Here is a 20,760-nt window from a genome sequence, read left to right on the forward strand (position 1 = left end):
ATGATGATAATATTAGCATTTGTTAAACAGTCAGATGGAGCTAAACACTGTGCTAAAAACCCTGAAGACCCAAAACAATCGGATTAGGCACAATCCCTGTCCTAGAATTTGCAGTCTATCGGGGAAGGAGAGCAGGTGTTTCATCCCCATTTTAAAGATGAGGAAACAGTGGCACAAAGAAGTGACTTGCCCGGAATCGCACAGTAGGGACGAAGCAGCATGGCCTAGTGGAAAGCGCACGAGCCTGGGAGTTAGAACCTGGGTTCTAATCCCCATCCCACCGTTTGTCTGCTGTGTGACCTTGGGAAGGTCACTCAACTCCTCCAGGTCTCAGTTCCCTCATCTGCAAAATGGGAATTATGACTGTGAGCCCCAAGTGGGCCAGGGACTGCGTCCAACCTGATTACCTTGCATCTATCATTCATTCAATCGTATTTATTGAGTGCTTACTGCGTGCAGAGCACTGTACTAAGTGCTTGTTTAGAGCAGTGCCTGGCACATAGAAAGCGCTTCAACAAATACCATAAAAAAAAAGAGAGAGGCAAAGCAGAGATTAGAACCCAGGTCTTCTGTCTTCCAGTCCCGGGCTCTATCCGCTGGACCACGCTGCTTCTCTAACATCGGAGAACTTGGTAACGGGGCAGGGTAGGAGTCATAGAGTAGGAATAGGGCTGTAACACCCAGCCGTAGCACAATACACGTCACTGAGGTAAAAACAGGCCTTTCTACATATTCATTCAATCGTATTTATTGAGCACTTACTGTGTGCAGAGCACTGGACTAAGTACAAGTTGGCAACATATAGAGCCGGTCCCTATCCAACAGTGGGCTCACAGTCTAGAAGGGGGAGACAGAGAACAAAACAAAACATATTAACAGAATTTAAAAAATAGAATAAATATGTACAAGTGAAATAAATAGAGTAATAAATACGTACAAACATATATACATATTTACAACATAAAGGATGGAGCGCAGCCCTTGCTCTAAAACAATTCAATCCTAAAATCCCAGAAACCCGGGAAATGTACAAGTTAAGCATCCAGAATGATCAGGGCCCCCTCCTTCCACTCCCCCTCTCCATCCCCCCATCTTACCTCCTTCCCTTCCCCACAGCACCTGTATATATGTTTGTACATATTGATTACTCTATTAATTTATTTATTTTACTTGTACATATCTATTCTATTTATTTTATTTTGTTAATATGTTTGGTTTTGTTCTCTGTCTCCCCCTTCTAGACTGTGAGCCCACTGTTGGGTAGGGACCGTCTCTATATGTTGCCAACTTGGACTTCCCAAGCGCTTAGTACAGTGCTCTGCACACAGTAAGCGCTCAATAAATACGATTGATTGATTGATTGATTGAAGGGAATGCGGAAGGCTCTTCTGGAGCCCACCCGAGCGTTAGAAATGAGACCCAGGCCACACTGTAAACTTCTGTTGCAGCAGATGAGGTGCTTAGCAGAGAAAGGCCAAACAAAATGTCCCGCCGGACCACCCGAGGCAGGAAGCTGCAGGGAAAGGAGGGATAACTTTTTGCATACTGGAAAAATCAATATACCACTGAGGTACAACATCATCATCATCATCATCATCATCAATCGTATTTATTGAGTGCTTACTATGTGCACAGCACTGTACTAAGCGCTTGGGAAGTACAAATTGGCAACAAATAGAGAGGTACATGAGACTTTGCTCTAATAATAATAATAATAATAGCATTTATTAAGCGCTTACTATGTGCAAAGCACAGCTCTAAGCGCTGGGGAGGTTACAAGGTGATCAGGTTGTCCCACGTGGGGCTCACATTCATCCCCATTTTACAGATGAGGTAACTGAGGCACAGAGAAGTGACTTGCCCAAAGTCACACAGCTGGCAAGTGGCGGAGGCAGGATTTGAACCCATGACCTGTGACTCCAAAGCCCATGCTCTTTCCACTAAGCCATGCCGCTTCTCAATAAAATTAAATTTAAATTAAATTAAAATTAAATTTCTCAATAAAATTAAATTCTCTATAAAATTAAAACCTAAAAGCTAATCAATCTGGATTATATTATTCTTTATTCAAATGTTGAATGCTTGGGCTACTGTTAAGGCTCTATTCTCCCAGATTTTAGACAGTCATTCAGTCAATAAATGGCATTTACTGAGTGCTTAGCAGGTGCAGAGCTCTGAATTAAACACAATAATAATAATGGTATTTGTTAAGCGCTTACTATGTGCCAAGCACTGTTCTAAGCTCTGGTTTGGAGTCGGAGGTCATGGGTTCAAATCCCGGCTCTGCCAACTGTCAGCTGTGTGACTTTGGGCAAGTCACTTAACTTCTCGGCCTCAGTTACCTCATCTGAAAAATGGGGTTTAAAAACTGTGAGCCGCCCATGGGACAACCTGATCACCTTGAAACCTCCCAAGCGCTTAGAACAGTGCTTTGCACATAGCAAGTGCTTAACAAATGCCATTATAATAATAATAATAATAATAATAATCATACTAATTATTATACTAATGGGCTGGGAAGTCTAGGATACACTTCAGAACTGGGGAATCCAAGCGCTTAGTACAGTGCTCTGCACACAGTAAGCGCTCAATAAATACAATTGATTGATTGATTGAATGGAATGCAGAAGGCTCTCCTGGAGCCCACCCGAGTATTAGAAATATACTATACTAATACTAATAGCACTTGCTTATTATTATTACTATACAGGGTACTCAGGTTGTCCCATGCGAGGTTCACACTTTCAATCCCCATTTTACAGATGAGGTAACTGACGCCCAGAGAAGTTAAGGGACTTGCCCAAGGTCACACAGCAGACAAGTGGCGGAGCCAGGATTAGAACCCACGTCCTATGACTCCCAAGCCCGGGCTCTTTCCTAAGCCACGCTGTGCACATTGCAAAAGAATAGGTGTAGACGATCCCCGCCCTCAAGGAGTTTACAGACTAGAGAGGGACATCAATCAAGCAACTGTCTTCTTTGAGCGCTTACTCTGTGCAGAGCACTGAACTAAGTGCTTGGGAGAGGACTTCAGGACTTATTAATAAATAAATATTATTTTTATTATTATTTAGATATTTATATATTATTTATTTATATATATATTATTTATTATATTGTTTAATTATTTATATATTTAAATAAATAAATGTTATTTATTCTGAATAAATAAATAAATAATGAATAAATAAATGAATGATAAATGAATGAATGAGTGAATGAATGAATGAATGAATAAAATCTGTGGATATGTACATAGTTGCTGTGGGGTAGGGGAAGAGTGATTATGAAAGTGCTTATAGGGAACAGACCCAAGGGCACAGGCAACACAGAAAGGAAGGCTTAAGTGCTTAGTACAGTGCTCTGCACACAGTAAGTGCTCAATAAATACGATTGAATGAAGGCTAAGATGGGGAAATGAGGGCTTAGTCAGGGAAAGCCCCTTGGAGAAATGTGATTTTAGTAGGGCTTTGAAGATGAAGATGGGAAGCAGCACATCCTAGTGGGAAGAGTTTAGGAGTCCCCCCTCATCTCCCCGCTTCTAGATTGTGAACCTGTTGTGGGCAGGGACTGCCTCTCTTTGTTGCTGAATTATACTTTCCAAGTGCTTAGTACAGTGCTTTGCACACAGTAAGCGCTCAATATGAATGAGTGAATGAATGAATGAGTCAGGAGACCTGTATTCTAATCCCAGCCCCACCACCTGTCTGCTGCGTGACCTCGATCAAGCCACTTAACCGCTGTGCCTCAGTTTCCTCAACTGTAAAATGAGGATTCGATACCTGTTCTCCTTCCGACAGCCTAGGAGCCCCATGGGGGACGGGGAACATGTCCAACCTGATTAACTTGCATCTGACCCAGTGCTTAGAACGGTGCTTTCATTCAATGTATTTATTGAGTGCTTACTGTGTGCAGAGCACTGCACTAAGCGCTTGAGCACTGTACTAAGTGCTTGACCAATATCATCAATATTATTATTATTGGATGACAGGTGATGGGTTTCTTCCCATTCTCTCTCCCTTCCCGGTCTCCTCCTCTCTCCAGCTTTCCTCTCACATCCTCCCTGATCTAATAATAATAATAATGTTGGTATTTGTTAAGTGCTTACTATGTGCGAAGCACTGCTCTAAGCGCTGGGGGGAATACAAGGTGATGAGGTTGCCCCACGTGGGACTCACAGTCTTAATCCCCATTTTACAGATGAGGGAACTGAGGCACAGAGAAGCTAGGTGACTTGCCCAAGGTCACACAGCAGACATGTGGGGGAGGCGGGATTCGAACCCATGACCTCCGGCTCCCAAGCCCGCGCTCTTTCCACTGAGCCACGCTGCTTCTAACGTTCTCAGATCAGCCACGCTGATCTGAACTCCTGCTACGTTGTAAGATCCTTGAGAGCAGCGATCGTGTCTACTCCCCCAAGTACTTAGTACAGTGCTCTGCACGGTGTAAGTGTTCAATAAGTACCATCGATCTATCGGTTCATTGCTCTCTGTTTCCCGCACCAGTGACCTGGGAGCAGAGTTGGGAGAGGTCGATGGGAGAACAATCTAAAAATACTCCTCCCTTCTCTACTGGATCTAATAATAATTATAATACTTGTTTAGCAATCAATAAACCACCTTGTATATGCCCCTTAGAACAATTATTTACAAGATGTTAGGCCACTTGACTGGGGCATCCGAAAGCTAAGATAAAGGTTCCAAGCAACTGACTATAGGAGGTGTCCATGATATGAACAAAGAAATGCATGTATATATGTTTGTACATATTTATTACTCTATTTATTTATTTTACTTCATATCTATTCTATTTATTTTATTTTGTTAGTATGTTTGGTTTTGTTCTCTGTCTCCCCCTTTTAGACTGTGAGCCCACTGTTGGGTAGGGACTGTCTCTATATGTTGCCAATTTGTACTTCCCAAGCGCTTAGTACAGTGCCTTGCACATAGTAAGCACTCAATAAATACGATTGATGATGATGATGATGATCTGCTCTGCACATAGTAAGCACTTAACAAAAGCCATCATTATTATTATATTTCAGAGAAGCAGGGTGGCTTAGTGGAAAGAGCACGAGCTTGGGAGTCAGAGGACGTGGGTTCTAATCCCAGCTCTGCCACTCGTCTGTTGTGTGAGCTTGGACAAGTCACTTCACTTCTCTAGGCCTCAGTTGCCTCATCTGTAAATCGGGGAATAAGACTGTGAGCCCCACGTGGGACAACTTGATTACCTTGTATCAACCCCAGCACTTAGAACAGCGCTTGGCACATAATAAGTGCTTAACAAATACTACCGTTATTATTATTTCAGTACAAAAATTTTGCTCATATTCTTGATTTTATGTAACTCAGCTGAGAAGCGCGTGACAAGTGTTGGCTTAGTTCACTGAGGAAACAAAACTGTCCCTCTCGCATGCTCTCATCCTCGTCGTCTCTCATCCTCATTCATTCATTCACTCATTTAATCGTATTTATCATCATCATCATCATCAATCGTATTTATTGAGCGCTTACTTTGTGCAGAGCACTGTACTAAGTGCTTGGGAAGTACAAATTGGCAACATATAGAGACAGTCCCTACCCAACAGTGGGCACTTACTGTGCGCACAGCACTGTACTAAGCGCTTGGGAAGTACAAGTCAGCAACATCTAGAGACGGTCCCTACCCAACAATGGGCTCACAGTCTAGAAGGGGGAGACAGACAACAAGACGAAGTATGTAGGCAGGTGTCAAAACTGTCAAATTAAATAGAATTATAGCTATATGCACATCAGTAATAAAATAGGGTAGTAAATATGTACAAGTTAAATAAATAGAGTAATAAATATAGACAAATATATACAAGTGCTGTGGGGAGGGGAAGGAGGTAGGGTCCGGGGTGATGGGGAGGAGGAGAGGAAAGAGGGGGCTCAGTCTGGGAAGGCCTCCTGGAGGAGGTGAGCTCTCAGTAGGGCTTGGAAGGGAGGAAGAGAGCTAGTTTGGCAGATGTGTGGAGAGAGGGCATTCCAGGCCAGGGGAAGGAGGTAGGCTGGGGGACAGATGAGAACGAGGCACAGAGAGGAGATTAGTGGCAGAGGGGCAGAGGGTGTGGACTGGGCTGGAGAAGGAGAGATGGGAGGTGAGGTAGGAGGGGGCGAGGTGAAGGACAGCCTTGAAGCCAAGAGTGAGGAGTTTTTGCTTGATTCCTAGGTTGAAAGGCAACCACTGGAGATTTTTGAGGAGGGGAGTGGCATGCTGGCTCAGTGGAAAGGGCCCGGGCTTTGGAGTCAGAGGTCATGGGTTCAAATGCCAGCTCCACCAATTGTCAGCTGTGTGACTTTGGGCAAGTCAATTAACTTCTCTGGGCCTCAGTTCCCTCATCTGTAAAATAGTGATTAAAACTGTGAACCCCCGTGGGACAACCTGATCACCTTGCACCCTCCCCAGTGCTTAGAACAGTGCTTTGCACATAGTAAGCGCTTAATAAATGCCATCATTATTATTATTATTATGCTCAGAGCATTTCTGTACAGAGATAATCCGGGCAGCAGAGTGAAGTATAGACTGAAGCGGGGAGAGACAGGAGGATGGGAGATCAGAGAGGAGGCTGATGCAGTAATCCGGTCAGGATAGGATGAGAGATTGAACCAGCAAGGTAGTGGTTTGGATGGAGAGGAAAGGGTGGATCTTGGCGATGTTGTGGAGGTGAGAACGGCAGGTTTTGGCGACCTCAAGTTATCCTCAAGTGATCTATTTGTTTGTTGGCTTTACGATGTTAGTCACTTTCTGAGCACCAATGGTCAGCAATTTGTTGAGCAGTTGGTGTATAAATAGCCAGTTCTAAAATGTAAATATATACTAATAAATCAGTAGTCACTTCACTGGGCTTCAGCCACCTCATCTGAAATATGGGGATTGAGACCCACATGGGACAGGAATTGTAACCAACGCAATTTGCTTGTGTCCACCCTAGTGCTCAGTACGGTGCCTGGAACATAGCTAGGCACTTAACAAGTACCGTTATTTAGTAAATCTTACTTCACTGTTAGTCAAACAGTTTTATGTGTCCAACGGTGCCTGGAACATAGTAAGCACTTAGCAAATACCACCGTTCATTTCTGGTTTATTTTTGGTCCTGCATCAGTCTGAACAAACCCAGAACTGGGCCCGATCCAAAGTGTAAGTGGGCCTGAGTCCCCTGCAGACACTGCTGTGCCTGTGTGGAGAGTGGTCACATTTCAGGTGCCCCTAAGAGGTGGTGAGTGGTGGCTCCAGCTCCTCAGTGGACAACTGCACATAAGGGGAAACACGGCAGGTGCCCATAGATACCCTAGATACCCTAGTCATCCCCTCGCCCCCTCCTACCTCACCTCCTTCTCTCCTTCTCCAGCCCAGCCCGCACCCTCCACTCCTCTGCTGCTAATCTCCTCATCGTGCCTCCTTCTCGCCTGTCCCGCCGTCTTCCCCCGTCTTCCCCCGGCCCACGTCATCCCCCGGGCCTGGAACGCCCTCCCTCCTCAAATCTGCCAAATAATCACATTTCCCCCCTTCAAAGCCCTACTGATGGCACACCTCCTCTAAGAAGCCTTCCCAGACTAAGCACCCCCTTTCCTCAGCTCCCCCTCCCCATCGCCCCAACTCGCTCCCTTTGCTCTACTCCTCTCCCTGCCTCACAGCACTTGTGTATAAATTTACAAAGCGCTTAGTACAGTGCTCTGCACACAGTAAGCACTCAATAAATACGACTGAGTGAATTCTGTTTATTTATATTAATGCCTGTTTATTCGTTTTGATGTGTACATATATCTGTAATTCTGTTTGTTTATATCGATGCCTGTTTACATGTTTTGATGTCTGTCTCCCCTTCTAGACCGTGAGCCCGTTGTGGGCAGGGATTGCTTCTCTCTGTTTCTGAACTGTACTTGCCAAGCGCTTAGTACAGTGCTCTGCACACAGTAAGTGCTCAATAAATACGACTGAGTGAATTCTGTTTATTTATATTAATGCCTGTGTACTTGTTTTGATGTGTACATATATCTGTAATTCTGTTTGTTTATATCGATGCCTGTTTACATGTTTTGATGCCTGTCTCCCCACTTCTAGACCGTGAGCCCATTGTGGGCAGGGATTGCCTCTCTCTGTTTCCGAATTGTACGTGCCAAGCGCTTAGTACAGTGCTCTGCACACAGTAAGCACTCAATAAATACAATGAGTGAGTGAGTAACCTCCTCACCGGGCCTCGTTCTCACCTGTCCCGCCATCGACCCCCGGCCCACGTCCTCCCCCTGGCCCGGAATGCCCTCCCTCCGCACATCCGCCAAGCTAGCTCTCTTCCTCCCTCCAAATCTCTACTGAGAGCTCACCTCCTCCAGGAGGCCTTCCCAGATTGAGCCCCCTTTTTCCCCTCCTCCTCCCCATCCTCCCCGCCCTACCTCCTTCCCCTCCCCACAGCACCAGTATATATGTTTGTGCAGATTTATTGCTCTGTTTATTTTACCTGTACATATTTACTATTCTATTTATTTTGTTAATGATGTGCGTCGAGCTTTATTTCTATTTATTCTGATGACTTGACACCTGTCCACATGTTTTGTTTTGTTGTCTGTCTCCCCCTTCTAGACTGTGAGCCCCCTGTTGGGTAGGGACCGTCTCTAGATGTTGCCAACTTGTACTTCCCAAGCGCTTAGTCCAGTGCTCTGCACACAGTAAGTGCTCAATAAATACGATTGAATGAATGAACGAACAGTAAGTGCTCCATAAATACGATTGAATGAATGAATGAATGAATGAATGAATGCATGCACTGGGCATCTCCCCGCACGGATCTTCCAGACCCAAAACAGTGGAGGATCCAGAACTGACACGATTTTGACCTTGGATCGGCCCAACCCCGCTCAGCAGCAGAGTGGCACCTTTGGTTGCTCCGTCTTCTACAGCACCGGGCTACTGCCTGGATTCCTCTCCTGCCTCCAGGGCTGCGGAGCCTCCTGATTCCTCTGAGCCCCACGATATCCTCTGCTATCATGCACGAACCTGGTAGAGAATCCATCAATCAATGGTACGGGTTCTAATCCCAGCTCCACCACTTTTCTGCTGTGCGACTGAGCGAGTCGATTCACTTCTCTGGGCCTCAGTTTCCTCATCTATAAAATGGGGATGGAGACTGAGAGCCCCATGGGGGACAGGGACTGCGTCCAACCCGATTTGCAAGTAACTACCCCACCAGAGAGAAGCAGCGGGGCTCAGTGGAAAGAGCACTGGCTTTGGAGTCACAGGTCGTGGGTTCAAATCCCAGCTCCGCCAACTGTCAGCTGTGTGACTTCGGGCAAGTCACTTAACTTCTCTGGGCCTCAGTTAACTCATCTGTAAAATGGGGATTAAAAACTGTGAGCCGCACGTGGGACAACCTGATCACCTTGTATCCCCTCCAGCGCTTAGAACAGTGCTTTGCACATAGTAAGCGCTTAACAAATACCATCATTATTATCACAGTGCCTGGCGCCCAGTAAGCACCTAAGAAATACCACAATCATTATTTATTGAGCATTTACTGTGTAGAGCACTTCACTATAAGCTTAGCTACAGGGACTACAAACAGCAATGTGAACAACACAATAAGTAGCAACAGTATGTGCTGAGCACCCACTGAGTGCAGTGCACTCAATCGTATTTATTGAGCACTTACTGTGTGCAGAGCACTGTACTAAGCGCTTGGGAAGTACAAGTTGGCAACACATAGGGACAGTCCCTACCCAACACACTCTACTAGTGTTTGTGAAAGTACAACAGAAGCATAATATCTGACATCCCTAAACTTTTGACTTTAGTACACCGTTAAGAGTTTTATCTGCATGAATTTGTAGAAGCACTTCTTGGGCCTACTGACATTTTCTACCCGCGCTACTTGCCGAGTAACCAATTTGTTGTCCTTATTTATGATCCACTTTTTAGAGAGCTCTCCTCTGGCTCGTTTGGACAACCTTAATGTTGACACATCAATCTCCGCATTATGGGCTAGGAATTGCTAGAGTCCGCTGTACGGTAGTAATAATAATAGCAATAACGACGGCATTTATTAAGCGCTTACTATGTGCAAAGCACTGTTCTAAGCGCTGGAGGGGATACAAGGTGATCAGGTTGTCCCACGGGGGGCTCACAGTCTTCATCCCCATTTTACAGATGAGGTAACTGCGGCCCAGAGAAGTGAAGTGACTTGCCCAAGGTCACACAGCAGACGTGTGGTGGAGCCGGAATTAGAACCCATGACCTCTGACTCCAAAGCCCGGGCTCTTTCCACTGAGCCACGCTGCTTCTCTAACCTCTTGGACACTGTGACTCCTCAAATCAACCAATTTATTGAGCGCTTACACTGCACTAAGCGCTTGGGACAGTTCAGCAGAGTAGGGAGCCACAATACCTGCCCTGAAGGAGTTTACAGTCTAGTAATAATAATGACGGCATTTGTTAAGCACTTACTATGTGCTAGACACTGTACTAAGCACTGGATAATAATAATAATAATGGCATTTGTTAAGCGCTTACTATGTGCAAAGCACTGTTCTAAGCGCTGGGGGGATACAAGGTGATTAACTGTGGCATTTGTTTAGCACTTACAGTGGTCCAGGCATGGCACTAAGTGCTGGAGTGGGTACAAGCAAATCAGGTCAGACACAGTCCCCGTCCCACATTCATTCAATTCATTCAATTGTATTTATTGAGCGCTTACTGTGTGCAGAGCACTGTACTAAGCGCTTGGGAAGTACACGTCGGTAACATCTAGAGATGGTCCCTACCCAACAACGGGCTCACAGTCTAGAAGGGGGAGACGGACAACAAGACGAAACATGTAGATGGGTGTCAAAACCGTCAGAATAAATAATAATAATAATAATAATAATGGCATTTATTAAGCGCTTACTATGTGCAAAGCACTGTTCTAAGTGCTGGAAAGGTCACAAGGTGATCAGGTTGTCCCACGTGGGGCTCACAGTCTTAATCCCCATTTTACAGATGAGGGAACTGAGGCCCAGAGAAGTTAAGTAACTTGCCCAGTCACACAGCTGACAACTGGCGGAGCCAGGATTTGAACCCATGACCTCTGACTCCAAAGCCCGTGCTCTTTCCACTGTGCCACGCTGCTTCCCCAATACAGAATTATAGCTATATGCCACATGGGGCTCACAGTCTTAATTTCCATTTTACAGATGAGGTAACTGTGGCCCAGAAAAGTGAAATGACTTGCCCAGGGTCCCACAGCAGACAAGCGGCAGAACCCATGGCCCTCTGACTCCCATGTCTGTGCTCTAACCACTAGACCATAGTGTCTGTGCCGTTTGCATTAATATGATATTCACAAAATGATATTCACAAAATCTTCTTCCCCTTTCTGCCTCTAAAAGTATATGGCGGAACTTAGTTTATCCCTGTGAGCTTGGAAAAGTGCTAGAACTGTGAGAGATGTCCCTTGGTAACTTTATTAAAATAATAATAATAATAATAACAATGATGGCATTTATTAAGCGCTTACTATGTGCAAAGCACTGTTCTAAGCGCTGGGGAGGTTACAAGTTAATCAGGTTGTCCCACAAGGGGCTCACAGTCAATCCCCATTTTACAGATGAGGGAACTGAGGCCCAGAGAAGTGAAGTGACTTGCCCAAAGTCACACAGCTGACAACTGGCGGAGCAGGGATTTGAACCCATGACCACTGACTCCAAAGCCCTTTTAGACTGTGAGCCCACTGTTGGGTAGGGACTGTCTCTATATGTTGCCAATTTGTACTTCCCAAGTGCTTAGTACAGTGCTCTGCACACAGTAAGCGTTCAATAAATACGATTGATGATGATGACGATACAAATAAATAAAACTACAGATATGTACATAAGTACAGTGGGGCTGGGAAGGGGAAAGGGATTCTATCTATTTTATTTTGTTAATATGTTTGGTTTTGTTCTCTGTCTCCCCCTTCTAGACTGTGAGCCCGCTGTTGGGTAGGGACCGTCTCTATATGTTGCCAACTTGTACTTAACAAGCGCTTAGTCCAGTGCTCTGCACACAGTAAGCGCTCAATAAATACGATTGATTGATTGATTGAGTCAGGGCGACGCAGAAGAGAGGGGGAGATGAAGAAAGGTGGGGCTTAGTTTGGGAAGGCCTCTTGGTGGAGATGCACCTTCACCAAGGCTTGAAGGGAGGGAGAGAAATTGTTCGTCGGATTTGAGGAGGGAGGGCGTTCCAGGCCAGAGGTTATTTATTTATTTTACTTGTACATATCTATTCTATTTATTTTATTTTGTTAATATGTTTTGTTTTGTTCTCTGTCTCCCCCTTCTAGACTGTGAGCCCACTGTTGGGTAGGGACCGTCTCTAGATGTTGCCAACTTGTACTTCCCAAGCTCTTAGTACAGTGCTCTGCACACAGTAAGCGCTCAATAAATACAATTGATTGATTGATTGATTGATGTGGGCCAGGGGCTGGTGGCGAGATAGGAGAGATTGAGGCACAATGAGAAGGACAGCACTAGTAATAATAATAATAATGGTATTTGTTAAGCGCTTACTATGTGCAAAGCACTGTTCTAAGCGCTGGGGAGGTTACAAGGTAATCAGGTTGTCCCAAGGGGGGGCTCACAGTTTTCATCCCCATTTTACAGATGAGGGAACTGAAGCCCAGAGAAGTGAAGTGACTTGCCCAAAGTCACACAGCTGGCAATTGGCGGAGCTGGGATTTGAACCCACGACCTCTGACTCCAAAGCCCAGGCTCCTTCCACTGAGCCACGCTGCTTCAAGGAGGAGGAGGCTGGGAGGTAAGCAAGGAGGCTGAAGTAGTAATCTAGGCAGGACAGGACAAGCAATTGTATTGACGTGGTAGCAGTTTGGATGGAGAGGAAAAGGTGGATTTTAGCGATGTTGAGATGGTGGGACCGATAGGATTTCGTGATGGATTAAATATCTGGGTTCAGTGAAAGGGAGGAGTTAAGGATAATGCCAAGGTTAAGGGCTGTGAGACAGGAAGGATGGTGGTGCCGTCTAGAGAGATGGGAAAATCATTCATTCATTCAATCGTATTTATTGAGCGCTTACTGTGTGCAGAGCGCTGTACTAAGCGCTTGGGAAGTACAAGTCGGCAACATACAGAGACGGTCCCTCCCCAACAGCGGGCTCACGGTCTAGAAGTCAGGGGGAGGACAGGGTTTGGGTGGGAAGATAAGGAGCTCTGTTTTTGACATGTTAAGCTCGAGGTGACGGGAGGTGACAGGAGCGCATCCGTCGAACTGTCTGTCGGATTTGAGGAGGGAGGGCGTTCCAGGCCAGAGGTTATTTATTTATTTTACTTGTACATATCTATTCTATTTATTTTAATAGAATAGGGGAAATGCCAGACTGCAGAAAGGGAGAGAAATCAGGGCTGGAGATGTAGATTTGGGTATCACCCACACAGAGGTGGTAGTTGAAACCGAGGGAGTCGGTGTAATAATAATAATAATAATGGCATTTATTAAGCGCTTACTATGTGCACAGCACTGTTCGAAGCGCTGGGGGGGAATACAAGATGATCAGGTTGCCCCACATGGGCTCACAGTCTTCATCCCCATTTTACAGAAATGGGTGTAGACGGAGAACAGGACGGGGCCCAGCCAGAATTGAACTTTGAGGGACCCCTCCCAGTTGGGGGATGTGAGGCAAGGAAGAGGAGGAGGAGTCCGCGAAGGAAACTACCCTCAAGTAGCTTTCAATCTATCACTGTCCCTTACACGGACAGCGGCAGTCAGCTGGGTTCAGTTTCTAAAGTTTAAACCAGTTTCCAAAGTTTTAAAATCCATATTTTTGAGTCACAAAATTAGCACCTAAATTACATTAGCATTCTTCTGCCCTGCCCTGGCAAATTATTTGCTCCGCCTAAGTAAGAAAATTACTATTCCCAAGGCTGCCATTCACAGTAGTGAATGCTTTCTTTTAACTAAGAAAAAAAACTGTTTTTAAGCAACACGCCAATGCCAGACCACATTAACCTAAGAGAAAAGGTTTCTGTCATTTTACAATTTTAGGTTATTGCAGGGGAGGGGAACGTTTTTTTCAGGCTTTACAATTGCTTTAATACTGTTCTGAAAGTACACGTCCCCAGTCCTAAAGAGTTCAATATGTTTTCTGCTTCCAACGCCGGTCACAAAAAGTCAGGATGTCTGAATTTTAAAACTGTTGCTGGTAGGAAAATGTCAAAAGCGCTAATCATTTCATTTGTTTACATAGTACATATTGGCACAGTTAATTTTTTTTTTATTTTCAAATGCTCCTTGGATTTTATATATGTTGCCAACTTGTACTTCCCAAGCACTCAGTACAGTGCTCTGCACACAGTAAACGTTGAATAAATACGATTGAATAATGAATGAATTTTAAAATGATGACAGCAACAAGCTGTGGAGTTAACGTGTAGAAAAATAAATTTTAAAAACTCTTGTGGCTCAGTGGAAAGCGCATGGGTTTGGGAGTCGGAGGTCATGGGTTCAAATTCCTGCTCCGCCACACGTCCACTGTGTGACCTTGGGCAAGTCACTTGACTTCTCTGAGCTTCAGTTCCCTCATCTGTAAAATGGGGATGAAGACTGTGAGCCCCACCATGTGACAACCTGATCACCTTGTATCCCCCCCCCAGCATTTAGTACACTGCTTTGCACATAGTAAGCGCTTCAGAAATGCTATTATTATTATTTTCGTGAGTACCAAAGGGCATAGAGAAGCAGCATGGCTCAGTGGAAAGAGCACGGGCTTCGGAGTCAGAGGTCATGGGTTCGAATTCCGGCTCTTCCAATTGTCAGCTGTGTGACTTTGGGCGAGTCACTTAACTTCTCTGTGCCTCAGTTCCCTCATCTGTAAAATGGGGATCAAGACTGTGAGCCCCCCGTGGGACAACCTGATCACCTTGTATCTACCCCAGCGCTTAGAACAGTGCTTTGCACGTAGTAAGCGCTTAATAAATGCCATCTTTATTATTATTATTATTATTATTATTCTCCAGACCGTGCACTGCACAGAAAAGCAATTCACGATAGATTCATTCAGCAAAGTTCTTGGAAACAACTGAAAAAAAAAAACAACCCACCCGTTTCCAGGGATATAAAAACATATTTCAGAGGGCCTGCCATCCATTTGATTTTCGTCTAAATGATACGATGAATAGTGCTTGATGTATTGTTATAGAAGCAGGCTCAGTCCCGCCAATCAGTAAAATTCTCTCCGCAGAGAGATCTACCGGGTGACATGTGAGAACTCAAGTGTGTGAGTAAAAATAGCTGATCCTCAAAAAGACACGATAAGTACCAGGCAGCTGAATCACTTTTGAAACCCATCTGACTCTGTAAATTAGGTTGCTTACACACACCTACCTACGCGCCCACACAATAATAATAACGGCATTTGTTAAACGCTTACATTATGTGTCAGGCACTGCACTAAGCGCTGAAGTCGATACAAGAAAATCGGGTTGGACACAGTCCCTCACCTCCTTCAGGAGGCCTTCCCAGACTGAGACCCTTCCTTCCTCTCCCCCTCATCTTACCTCCTTCCCTTCCCCACAGCACCTGTATATATGTATATATGTTTGTACAGATTTATTACTCTATTTATTAATTTATTTATTTTACTTGTACATATCTATTCTATTTATTTTATTTTGTTAGTATGTTTGGTTTTGTTCTCTGTCTCCCCCTTTTAGACTGTGAGCCCACTGTTGGGTAGGGACTGTCTCTATATGTTGCCAACTTGTACTTCCCAAGCGCTTAGTACAGTGCTGTGCACACAGTAAGCGCTCAATAAATACAATTGATGATGATGATGATGATGATGACGTGGGGCTCACAGTCTCAATCCCCATTTGACAGGTGAGATCACTGAGGCACAGAGAAGTGAAGTGGCTTCCCCAAAGCCACACAGCAAACACACACACAGTTTTGAAATCCCAAACTCAAAATGCTACGAAACCAACCGCGGTCATTAAGAATATTAATCAATTGTATCTATTAATCCATCCTTAACTTCTCCCCCCCTCTCGTCATTTGAGGGTAAAGATTTTCAATCACTCAATCGATGATATTTAAGTGCTTAGTGTGTGTAGCGCCCTGTGATGATGATGATGATGATGATGGCATTTATTAAGCGCTTACTATGTGCAAAGCACTGTTCTAAGCGCTGGGGGGATACAAAGTGATGAGGTTGTCCCACGTGGGGCTCACAGTCTTCATCCCCATTTTACAGACGAGGGAACTGAGGCCCAGAGAAGTGAAGTGACTTACCCAAAGTCACACAGCTGACAAGTGGTGGGGCCAGGATTTGAACCCATGACCTCTGACTCCAAAGCCCAGGCTCTTTCCCAATGAGCCACGCTGCTTCTCTATGAGCCACGCTGTGCTAAGCACTTGGGAGACTAATCCCTCCCCTTGAAGCTTTTTTAATAGAGAAGCTTCCGATCTAGCGGAGAAACCTCCAAATCTAGCGGATGGATTTACACTCTGAACCGCTGATCTGGAAAATTGGTTTTGACAGATTTTCAAGGCGCATCCTTCTTTTAGAGCCCGAGGACTCTAAATAGCTTCGGACCCTTGTACTTCCCAAGCGCTTAGTACAGTGCTCTGCACACAGTAAGCGCCCAGTAAATATGATTGAACGAATGAATGAACGAAACCTGCGTCAAGGACCATTTTCTCATCTCCAACAGCACGTAACCCAAATCGACGCCCGAAAGAACAAAAAGGAAAACAATTCTGGGGAAAATGCCAGGGATGGAGGACAAAACCTAAGATTTTTCCAAGTCCAGTCAGTCACCTGTTCCAGAGAAAGAAAATACCGGATGGGAATCAATTCCCTGGATTCCCCGTGGGACCAGGAAAGGGGATAGATCTCTTAGGTAGATTCTTCACTTCTTCCCAAGCGCTTAGTACAGTGCTCTGCCCACAGTAAGCGTTCAATAAGTACGATTTAATGAATGCAGGTAGCAATCGGGTGTACTAGAAGATCAAAGGGAAGCGGCGTGGCTCAATGGCAAGACCCCGGGCTTGGGAGTCAGAGGACGTGGGTTCGAATCCCGGCCCTGCCGCTTGTCAGCTGTGTGACCTTGGGCAAGTCATTTGACTTCTCTGGGCCTCAGTTCCCTCATCTGGAAAATGGGGATGAGCACTGTGAGCCCCACGGGGGACAACCTGATGGCCTTATATCTACCCCAGCGCTTAGAACAGTGCTTGGCACATAGTAAGTGCTTAACCAACACAACAACAACAATAATAATAATAATAATAATGGGAGTTGGCTGGCATTGGCCCGTAAGGACGCCCCAGTGGCCTGCGCATGCAATGGGCTAGACAGGGAATTGGCTGGACACCCCCAGTTTTTCAAGCAGCCCATTTTCTGCCTTTGGCATCGCCCGCCAGCTTCTGTTTGCAAGGAGGAGGAGGAGGAGCAGTGTGAAGCTGCATGGCTCAGTGGAAAGAGCCCGGGCTTGTGAGTCAGAGGTCACGGGTTCAAATCCCAGTTCTGCCACTTGTCAGCTGTGTGAGTTTGGGCAAGCCACTTAACTACTCTGTGCCTCAGTTACCTCCTCTGTAAAATGGGGATTAAGATTGTGAGCCCCACGCAGGACAACGTGATCATTCCCCCAGCGCTTGGAACAGTGCTTGGCACACAGTAAGCACTTAATTCATTCATTCATTTAATCGTATTTATTGAGCACTTACTGTGTGCAGAGCACTGGACTAAGCGCTTGGGAAGTACAAGTTGGCAACATATAGAGACGGTCCCTACCCAACAGCGGGCTTACAGTCTAGAAGGGGGAGACAGACAACAAAATGAAACATATTAACAAAATAAAATAAATAGAATAAATATGTACAAGCTTAATAATTACCATCATTATTATTATTCTCTGGGCCTCTGTTCCCTCATCTGTCAAACGGGAATGAAGAGTATGAGCCCTCCTTGGGCCAACCTGATGTCCTTGCATCTATCCCAGCGCTTAGAACAGTGCTTGGCACATAGTAGGCGCTTAACAAATGCCATCCAAAAAAAAAAAAACCAGTGCTTGGCACATAGAGAAGGAAGCAGCACGGCTCAGTGGAAAGAGCCCGGGCTTTGGAGTCAGAGGTCACAGGTTCAAATCCCGGATCTGCTATCAGCTATGTGACTTTGGGCAAGTCCCTTAACTTCTCTGTTCCTTGGTTGCCTCATCTGTAAAATGGGGATTAAAAAACTGTGAGCCCCCCGTGGGACAACCTGATCACCTTGTAACGTCCCCAGTGCTTTGCACATAGTAAGTGCTTAACAAATACCATTATTATTATTATTCTCTGGGCCTCAGTTCCCTCATCTGGATGGGGATTAAGTCTGTGAGCCCCACGTGGGACAACTTGATGACCTTGTATCTCCCCGGGCGCTTAGAGCAGTGCTTTGCACATAGTAAGCGCTTAACAAATACCATTATTATTATTATTCTCTGGGCCTCAGTTCCCTCATCTGTAAAATATGGATTAAGTCTGTGAGCCCCCCGTGGGACAACTTGATGACTTTGTATCTCCCCTGGTGCTTAGAGCAGTGCTTTGCACGTAGTAAGCGATTAGCAAATACCATTATTATTATTATTATTCTCTGGGCCTCAGTTCCCTCATCTGGAAAATGGGGACTAAGTCTGTGAGCCCCAAAAAGGGGCAACTTGATGACCTTGTATCTCCCCCAGCGCTTAGAACAGTGCTTTGCACATAGTAAACGTTATTATTATTATTATTCTCTAGGCCTCAGTTCCCTCATCTGGAAAATGGGGACTAAGTCTGTGAGCCCCCCGTGGGCCCACTTGATGACCTTGTATCTCCCCCGGCGCTGAGAGCAGCACTTCGCACATAGTAAGCGCTTCTGGGCCTCAGTTCCCTCATCTGGAAAATGGGGACTAAGTCTGTGACCCCCACGTGGGACAACTCGATGACCTTGTATCTCCCCCGGCGCTGAGAGCAGCGCTTTGCACATAGTAAGCGCTTAATAAACGCCCTGATTATTAGAGAAGCAGCGTGGCTCAGTGGAAAAGAGACTGTCTCTATAATGTTGCCAATTTGTACTTCCCAAGCGCTTAGTACAGTGCTCTGCACATGGTAAGCGCTCAATAAACATGATTGATTGATTGAGTCAGAGGTCAAGGATTCAAATCTCGGCTCCGCCGCTTGTCAGCTGGGTGACTTAGGGAAAGTCGCTTCACTTCTCTGGGCCTCAGTTCCCTCGTCTGGAAAATGAGGTTGAAGACTGTGAGCAACACGTGGGACAACCTGATCACCTTGTAACCTCCCCAGCGCTTAGAACAGGGCTTGGCACATTGTAAGCGCTTAAGAAATGGCCTGATTCTTATTACTGTTACTGTGCCCAGCATCTTGTGGGCTGTTTCCCGGGTGACCCCGATGGAGGGGTTGGTGCGGAGGGGGGGACACACACAGACACAGACACACACAGACACACACACACAGAGACACACAGACACACAAGGCCCCATCCCCCTACTCACGGGGGAGTCGAAGGAGAAGGCGCACTCGGCCTTGTAGACCCGGTCCCTGTGGCGGGGCACCCGGACGGTGGGCAAGTAGGGCACCAGCAGGTCGCCCAGCTCCTCCGGCGCCATCTTCGGCCCGGGCCCCGCCGACCGCTGCATCCGTTGGGGGGGGATGGAGCCCGATCCCACCGGGGGGGAGGGGGGGCTCCGATGGATTGGGATGGGGACGGGGGAGGGGGCTCACAGGCTGGATTGGGAGCTGGAGGCGGGGGGAGGGGGCTGGAGGGGGAGAGGGGCCTGGGTTTGGAGCTGGAGGGGGGGAGGGGGCTGGGCTGGGAGCTGGGGGGGGGGAAGGGGGCTGGATTGGGAGCTGGAGGGAGGGGAGGGGGCTGGGCTGGATTGGGAGTTGGGGGTGGGGAGGGGGCTGGGCTGGGAGCTGGAGGGGGGGGAAGGGGCTGGATTGGGAGCTGGAGAGGGGGCTGAGCTGGATTGGGAGCTGGGGGTGGGGAGGGGGCTGGAGGGGGCTGGGCTGGATTGGGAGCTGGAGGTGGGGCGGGGGCTGGATTGGGAGCTGGGGAGGGGGCTGAGCTGGATTGGGAGCTGGAGGGGGGAGGGGGCTGGGTTGGAGCTGGAGGTGGGGAAGGGGCTGGATTGGGAGCTGGAGGTGGGGAGGGGGCTGGAGGGATCTGGGCTGGATTGGGAGCTGGAGGTGGGGCGGGGGCTGGATTGGGAGCTGGGGAGGGGCCTGGGCTGGATTGGGAGCCGGAGGTGGGGAGGGGGCTGGAGGGGAGGGGGCTGGAGGGGGCTGGGCTGGATTGGGAGCTGGGGAGGGGGCTGGAGGTGGAGAGGGGGCTGGGTTTGGAGCTGGAGGTGGGGAGGGGGCTGGGCTGGATTGGGAGCTGGAGGGGGGGCGGGGGGTGGAGGGGGGGGAGGGGGGCTGGGTTTGGAGCTGGAGGTGGGGAAGGGGCTGGACTGGGAGCTGGGGAGGGGGCTGAGCTGGATTGGGAGCTGGAGGGGGGGAGGGGGCTGGGTTTGGAGCTGGAGGGGGCTGGGCTGGATTGGGAGCTGGGGGGCGGGGGTTGAAGGTGGGGAGGGGGCTGGGTTTGGAGCTGGAGGTGGGGAAGGGGCTGGACTGGGAGCTGGGGAGGGGGCTGAGCTGGATTGGGAGATGGAGGTGGGGAGGGGGTGGATTTGGAGCTGGAGGTGTGGAAAGGGCTGGATTGGGAGATGGAGGTGGGGAGGGGGTGGATTTGGAGCTGGAGAG

The 20,760-nt window shown here is 47.1% G+C and overlaps 1 protein-coding gene across 1 annotated transcript in view; it reads right to left on the reverse strand.

Moving 5' to 3' along the window:
- USP13 (ubiquitin specific peptidase 13) overlaps positions 1-19,655 on the reverse strand; it is a 174,171-nt gene extending 154,516 nt beyond the window's left edge. Inside the window, exon 1 of the mRNA XM_038744085.1 lies at positions 19,512-19,655. Within this exon, the coding sequence (XP_038600013.1) occupies positions 19,512-19,655 (144 nt within the window). The remainder of the gene's footprint in view (positions 1-19,511) is intronic.
- Between the last annotated feature and the right edge of the window lie 1,105 nt (positions 19,656-20,760).

Source organism: Tachyglossus aculeatus, chromosome 1 (genome assembly GCF_015852505.1).
Source record: "Tachyglossus aculeatus isolate mTacAcu1 chromosome 1, mTacAcu1.pri, whole genome shotgun sequence".
NCBI classification, from domain to species: domain Eukaryota; kingdom Metazoa; phylum Chordata; class Mammalia; order Monotremata; family Tachyglossidae; genus Tachyglossus; species Tachyglossus aculeatus.